The sequence below is a fragment of the Chaetura pelagica genome, unplaced genomic scaffold, assembly GCF_000747805.2.
Source record: "Chaetura pelagica isolate M959 unplaced genomic scaffold, ChaPel_1.0 scaffold271, whole genome shotgun sequence".
Classification (NCBI taxonomy): domain Eukaryota; kingdom Metazoa; phylum Chordata; class Aves; order Apodiformes; family Apodidae; genus Chaetura; species Chaetura pelagica.
Window position 1 is genome coordinate 2,258,707 of NW_009952106.1, and position 8,085 is coordinate 2,266,791.

The 8,085-nt window shown below is 43.0% G+C and overlaps 1 protein-coding gene across 1 annotated transcript in view; it reads right to left on the reverse strand.

The window, feature by feature from the left end:
* Positions 1-8,085, reverse strand: part of RSPH9 (radial spoke head 9 homolog (Chlamydomonas)) — a 46,062-nt gene that overhangs the window by 10,959 nt on the left and 27,018 nt on the right. Inside the window, exons 2-4 of the mRNA XM_010006259.1 lie at positions 7,816-8,076; positions 7,108-7,237; positions 6,395-6,541 (exon numbers count right to left, since the gene is read on the reverse strand). Of these exons, the coding sequence (XP_010004561.1) occupies positions 6,395-6,541; positions 7,108-7,237; positions 7,816-8,076 (538 nt within the window). The remainder of the gene's footprint in view (positions 1-6,394; positions 6,542-7,107; positions 7,238-7,815; positions 8,077-8,085) is intronic.

Below are 8,085 nucleotides of genomic sequence, written 5' to 3' on the forward strand. Positions count from 1 at the left end.
GGGGGGCCCGAAAGGGAGTTAATTAGGCTGTGCTAATGCATGGAGATAAAGCAGGTTTGTGTCTCCTTGCCTTCTTCCTTCCAGCACCTGAGCTTCTGGAGCAACCAAGATGGGGCTACCAAAATGGCTCTTGAGAGTGGCCAAAGGAAAGTATCTCCCGCTTAGAAATGCAACCTCTCCATCTTCAAGGGCCCATTAAGCACTCGCTTTTGCTAAACTGATAAAGAGCATGCTAATGAAGTTCAGAGGACAGGAGGTTAGTGTTCTAACCCAGGCTACTGTTCAGCAAGTTTACAGAAAGGCTAGCATCCTAAGTATTCAGCCAGGGAAATAGCCATTAATCCTTTTGTCTGCAGTACTGTGTAAGGAATGCTCCAAAAACACTGCACGTTTGGGAGAGGAAAGAGACCCACAGGCTGAGTGACTGTTACCTCTTCCACAGTCAAAATGGTAAAAGAGCTGGAAAATATTTTCTGCCAGGGCACTTCTCCCCTTCCTATAACTGAATCTTGAAATACTAAGTGGACAAGACTCACCACGATCCACCATGCCACTGTTTACCCATTTAGAATGATGCTATAAAATCTCTCCCAACATTACAGAGCCAGCAACTACATCTCAGGGGTCTTGGTTCCTCAGTGCACCCTCCACAATGGACACCGATTCCTCAGGAATCTCTTCAGCATGCACTATAGTTCAGGAAGCAAAGCCACCTGTACTGTGAGTCCTGCTCTTGGAGCCACTGTCTCATGAATCCATTGGCACCTCTGTGTTATTATCACTGACAACGAAGAAGCCTGAGCTAAATATCACCCTCCAGAGCTGTGGTCAAGTTTACAGCCAGGAGTACCAGGAGATACCTGTTCCAGACTCCTGAATAACACTGCCCATTAAACTGAACTCAGTTACTCATGTCTGGGACTAGCAATTTATGTTTGCATTTGGCTAAAACACAATTCCCAGGAAGACATCCAGCATGACGCTAAGGTAGAAGAGACACAGACCCATCCATTGTACTTGCTAGCTGGCAATCATTTCACTGTTAAAATTTGTACCTAATTTTTTTCTTTTTTTTTTTTTTTTTTTTACTTTTTTCTGGCTGTGATTTTCAGCTGCCAGATCCTGTTAAGCCTTTCTCTGCTATACTGAATAGATTTTCACAACCAAACACTTAAAGTCCACAGAGTATTTACACAGTATAATACAGTCATTCTTATGTTCTTTTCCATAAGATAAACAGTTTGAATTGTTTATGTTTCTCACCAGCCCTTGAATCATTTTGTGGCTCTTTTCTGCAACACTCCAGTTTTGCTGTGTGCAGTAATCCAGTTCTTACTCCACTAACAATAAATGCAAAAGTAAAGTCACCTCCCTGCTCCTATTTGCTACACACTTGTTTATACATCTACAGATCAAATTAGCCTTTTAAGTCTTAGGATCAGACTGGGAGCTGATGTTCAGTGGGTTGCACCTGGATTTCCTATCAGAACCACAGCTTCCAGAATAAAAGTCTGGCTTCCACTCCCTGCTCTTGGATACAAAATTTTGAAGGTAGCTACACCAAAATGTAGTTTGTTTAAGTAAGCCGAGTTTGCCAGATCTTTATAGCCATCTTGCCCTCAACATTATTTGTCTCTGCACCAATCCCTTACTTCTAGATCATTTATAAGTAAGTTGAAGAGTATCAGTATTGGTACTGGTCCCAGCTAAAGCCTCTTCTGACCCATTCGAGAAACACACCCATTCAGTGATTTTGCAATCACAACTACTAATCAAGATCAGTTATGGGGAATATCTCTGCAATGCTGGGATTTATTAAAGGTTAGCATCCTAAGTATGCCACAAGTTTCCTAAGATAATGATTTCAGGAGTAACATCTGGCTCACTGTTTTCATTTGTTGGCAAACAGAAGAGGTTGCCTAACTCTACCCTTCCTTAGAAAATAGCCTGAAAACTGTATAAAGCAGTATTTTATTATATTCATATTTCATTTGATCTGAGTCCATATTCTTTCCAAAAGTAAATAAGAAAAAAGTTAGCAAGCACATGAGCCCTTGTGCATTCTTATGAGCTTTTTTACCATCACCATGCAGTGACAGTTTCCAGTATCATTATTATGCTTTCTTTTCCTCTCAATATACTTGAAAAAATCCTCCTTACAGTTGTCATGGATTACTCCAGATTATGCTGGCTTCCTTTGTAATCTTCTACTCATGGTCAACTCCAACTTAAATCAATCATTAATTGTTGGCAACTTTCTGCATTTCCTTTTATACTGCCTTTAAAAAGTTTTATTCTAATTCCTACTTTACTCCATCAGGGAACTGTGGCAGGCTTTCAGCCAAAAGCATTTATTTCTTGACTGGGAGTCATGACTTTTGAATAAACTCTTCTCACATAAATCCTATTTCCACTCGTATCTTTTCCTAGCTACATTTTCCTTTTCTTTTCCCTCTCACATACCTCCCCTCCTGCATCAGTGGGTGCACCCTGTTGGTGTCTGTCCCTTATCTCCTATCAAAGTGATCTAAGTTAGTAATGTGTAACAAACCTTCAGAGTCAAGTTATTGCTTTTCTGAACTGTAGTTTGAAAGCACCAAAGAAGTGAATTCTCCATCCCCTATTGTATTTCCTCCCCTACTTTGCTTTCCACTCTACACTAGTACCTTAGTCTTTCTCCCATCCCCTTCATTCACCACTGCAGAATGTAGCATTGCCAGAACTGATACCACAGTCACATTAAAATCATCCTCCCCCCTCTTTATCTTTTCCCTCCCATCATGCCAACACCTGAAAAGTGATTTTATTTAATACCTACAAAACACTAGGTCATCAAGTGAAAATGCTGTAGGCACGCTAGGAATACTGCTGTTTGCTTTGCCATTCCATTATCTACAGGCACATGTAAAACTGCCACAACTCTAGCTCCTGAATGCTATTGCCCAGGGTGCTGAACTCTGTGCAGCAGAAAGGACCAGGCTGGCAATCTGCCAGCAACTGAAAGGCTACATCTAATTGTGCATAAAGTCGAGCAGATTGTCTGCTTAGACTAGAGCAAACAAGCTTATCTTTAATGCAGACATATGGCCAGCAAAACCTACAGATCCCAGCATGCAACATTCTGGCCAGCTGGTCATTTGGACCAGAATGAAGCATTACATGATCTGAAACTGTGGTGTCAGAAGATCAGTATCACAGCTCCTCCGTGTTCAAAAATGATGAGTCAGGCCACTCAAATTCATTAGTTTGGCTCAGAGAGCTGGAGATGTGAAAGGAGATAAACCAATTAAATTTGCTCTTGAGACAGGGTTCACATTCTCTCATTTTTCTCTATAATCACTACAAATGTATTTTTTTACTTAAACCTAAGTCTTACAGTCTCTTGCCTTTGGAAGCTGAGACACCAAGAAAAAAAAAAAAAAAAAAAACAAACTCACAGTGTGGTTAAGGGTAGGAGCAGCAACATATTCTGAACTCTTAAAAACACACAGATAACCTGGGAGATAGACATACTGACAGATCTGGAACCTGCAATCACCACAGATATCACTGGTAAAGATAAGGGTGGCAGACAGTTTTGTTACAAAACTCCAGGCTTCCCAACCTTGCACTAAAATCTCTGCTTTTACCATTGTTTCCTTTATTCGACCCAGTTTCCAATTCCTTTCTTCCCACCTCTCAGCTGTCATATAAAATCTTCTCTCTGCCTCCAACTTTCCATTCTGTAAGACAGCCCTGCTCTCCTATAATGACACAGCATACATTTTATGACAGTTACCTCCTTGACAGCCGTCACAGATGCTCAGTTTCCAATTAATAAAGAAAACTATTGCAACAGAATTGTTACTTTTAATCAGGTTAAAATCAGCCCTTAATCTCCCAGCCCTGTCCTTTAGGTCTTCTAAGATGGTTGGGGAATTCTAGCCAATGCAGGCTGGGAACATCACTCAGATGATGCTCACCCTGTGTCCACTTTTTGTGTATTTCTTGAGACAATTCTCGTTTCAGTCACAATTCTAGACACAATAGATTTGAAAATTCCTGCATCTGCTCTGACAATAACTGTTCAAAAGAGCATCTAGCCAGCAAAGACAGGAAAAGCTTCAGGTCAAAATGAGGGGATGAGCTATGACCAACATGCCAGGAAAACGCACTGTCTGCTCTGGGTCAGAGCCAACATGCACTGGCAGAGTTGAAGGAAGTTAATCCAAGAACCAGTTTGAATGTCTTGCAACCAGGAGTGAGCGACTTGCTTTGGCATAGCCATGCTGATAAAATCAGCAGAAAGCCTGTGTCTGCCCTCTGTTCTTTTTTTCCTCCACATTTTCACAAGCAACCAGTACTTTAGGTAAGCTGAATGCTTGTTAATGGGGGGTGGGTTGATCTTTCTTTAATGTCAGAGCTCCTATCTGCATGTGATAGAGTGCAATTAGAGAGCCTACATGCCTTGATGATCCTGTAGCCAGTTCCTGTCTTATTTCCTTCGCCTGACAAGCTCATTCCACCAGTCCCCAGGTTCAGCCCAAAAAAGAGCAGGACAATACAGCCAGAGCCACACAGGTACCATGATGAATCTTCTCCTCTTCCATTAAGAATCACTCAGCTGCACTTGAGCTCAGGTTGTCTTTGAGAGGCAACCTTTTGGAGGAAACTGAGATCTCCACTAACAGCAACAACCACAGGGGGAGGGGGCAAAGGTTGATGCTTACACAGACCTCAGGTTGCCAGAGGGAGACAAACATGGCAGTGGCACAGCTGAGCTCCACTTTCTATCTGCTACTGGGTAAAATACAGCTGCAAGTCCAATTTGATTTAAAGACTTCCACAAAACTGCCATGTTCACGTTCTAACATACAGCACGATCTGCCAGTTGCCTGGTCCCGTGAACTAGATGAGAAACACTCAAGCATGAGAGCTGTAATCTTTCAAAGGTGCCATTCTCTACCACAGCTGAAGGTGGCTAAAACCAGCTCTGTGATGCAAATTAGGCTTCAGGCTCTTAGCCCCTGGAGCCTGTTTTCTAGTGGAAACATAGAAAGCATGGCAGATTTATGTCCTGCTGCAGTGGTTCTGTGGTTTCAGGTCTCACAAAAGTAACGTCTCCCTATCACAAACCCTAGGAAAAAAGAGGGAAGAAACATGCAAACAGTAGCAATGCCTGAAACATCATAACAAAGTGTAGCTACAATTTTCTTAGGAGATATGTAGGACCTAACACCTTTTGCAATACTCCTTTTTGAGTCAAAAGGGCCATCTCCAAGGGCCAGTGTATCTAAAAATGTGCAGACTCTCCAGACTATACCTCTGGAAAATGACTGCAGCAAGGACACTCCCCGTAAGTTGAATGATGGTTCAGATTTTATCACTGCTTATGCTCTGAACAGTCAAAAATGTTCAGAATTCAGGCAGGAGCTCACTAGGTTCATTCTCAGTTCATTTTTGCCAAAGGAAAGATTGGGAGATATATATATATAAAGAGATATATATATAAATAGTCTGAAAAGCTATTTACAGCACTGCAATTCACTGTCCTTCTAGCCAATTCCATCTGGCACAGGACGCCTACTATCCTATCCTGCTACTCCAGGATAGGAATAAAGTAGCAAACCTAAGTTTTGATTGGGTCCCAAGAATCTTTCTAGACAGCAGAACATGGAAATGCTTAGCCTGATCCAAAAAACGCAGTAAATCAGCAAAAAGCTGTTAGAAACAAATAACAAGTTATTCCCATCTCCTTTGAGAAATATCCTGCCAGAGGAACCCCTGGAAGAGGCTTTAAGTCTATTTAACTGTTATGGAGCAGAACTGTAGAGATGTGAACTGAAGACACATTCCAGTACGTGCATCTTCCTTTCTCCTTCCACAGTGTGTAGTACCACGAGAGCATGGCTTATTCCACACTGCAGCATTTCTAACACAGTTTATCAAAGGACAGTTTGAATTCAGCCTCTCAGAGATATCAGCTCAGTGTTAATGAGAGCCCATTTAGATAAAGAAAAGCAATATGGGCTGTGACAAGAGGTGTGAAACACTTCAAACCACATAAATTCCCTCTATCACTGATGGAGTTATCTCTCCTGACAGGAACACTGACACAGGCAGAGTTACAGAAGTCAGGAGGGAATATGGCACTCAGGCACAGGGGTGCTGGTATGGTCAGAAGACCTATTGTGAGGATGTGACAGCCCTGGTACCCTTACATTTTACCACTGTAAGCATTTATAATCTCTGTAATAAAGAAATTAAGTACAATACTTAGAAAAGGATAAAGTTCCTTTACAGATTCACACAAGTTTCTCCCAAGCATACCAACTCCACAGTAACTGCCACCTTGTCACCTCAGCGTTTCCCAGACTGCCTGTCCTCTTGCATCTCTTGATTCTGCTACCTTTACCTTCTGGGATATCGTGCTCCAGAGAGTCTAGAAAATCAGTGGATGGGTTCAAGTCAGCCTTTTCCAGCAGGGTTTTATTCTTCAGGTTAACAGGCTCAGCAAAATGGAAATAGGAACTTAACTTCTTTGCTTCTGTGAAAGAAAGACCTGCAAACAGCCATTGGTACCGTTAATACAGCGAGCTGGGCAAACCTACACTATACTATCAAACATCATATTGTTCCTCTAACACCCACGACAGAGGACAGAACCACAATTTTTCTCTCCCATGGACTCCCCAGAAGACCAGAGAGTTGGCAGAAATGGGTGGCAGGACTCCCTGATGCTGTGCAGTGCAGACCATGCAAACTGCAGTCCCGGGCAAGCAAAGGGCACTGAGTCGAGACCAGCTCTCTGTGTCCTTTTGGTTACACCCTATATCTAGATGGAGAATTCACTGCAGCTATGATTGCTAAACATTGACAAAAACTATACAAAAGACAAATGAAACTGCAGGTTCAATGACTCAGAGCCATTAGTGACTTTCCTCCCACCTTCCCCAGTTGAATCATGCACCTGAACATGAGTGGCATTGGATTCTCTCCTCCCTGTTCATCCTACCCAAGGCAAAAATAATCCTGAGATCAAAGCATCAGCTAGAGAAAAACCCATCTTCACTTACAGCCTTTATGGTCAAAGTACAGCTGATACTGATAAAGACAAGGAGAATTTACCTTCAAAGTTTCTGTTTTCACACACAGACCCAAAAGGAGTCTTCACAAATGCCCCCCGGGGGACGATACCAACTGCTCTGTCTATCTGTTCTATGGTAGCTACGAGACGGGCCTCCTCCTTCACTGTGGGCTTTACAGAAGAACAGGCAAATGTTAATGGCAGGGCTTTTCTTGTTGTCATTTTTTTAAATAAACAACGGGGCAACAGAAACCACAACTGACTCAATAGCTTGGAGCCTGCTGGCACAAAGAGGACCACAAATAGAATATTCTTCTCATTAGAATGTGACAACTACTCTAGACTCACCAGAGAATTAACTGTCCCTCCCTTCATCTGTCCCCTCTCAAATAAGCTACTTATGACTTTTCTCCTAGGTTATGAAGAATGATACCTGAGGTTCCTATGTTGAGCTTCAGACAGGGTGTGCATAATACTTCAGTGCATAATAATTCAGTGAGGATGTGCATAATAAAATGTGAAGGATATTTCTGAGCTGTGTCTGACTCCAGAAGTAAGAGCTCAGTCACTGAAGGAAGAGTTCAGTCAAAAAGCCATTGCTACACAATGACAGCAAAGAGGAAATGGTGTGTATTCTGCCCCAGCACAGCCTCAGGCTGCTTATTGCAAGGAAGGAGAAGCCACCACCTATCCACTGTGAGGGGTACAACTGTAACCAAGAGAGTTAAACAATGTCTTGCTTTATTTACCTTCTCATCATCTTCAGCTACGTTTCCAGCACGTTCTGGATCTACCTCTGCAGGGTACTCATACTCAAAAGAAGGATCCCCCTGGAAACGGCCCTGCAGCTGCGCGGCCTGAGCAACCATCTCCTCGGTTGCCGGGGGCAGGAGGCTCCACTCCACACAGTTCAAGCTGCCAGCGACAAGCACGACACAGGCCCGAGCCCGTTGAGGAACACGGCTCCGTGCATCCCAGCGCCCTCCAGGAGGGCTCCCCAGCCCCCTCCCCTCTCCCCC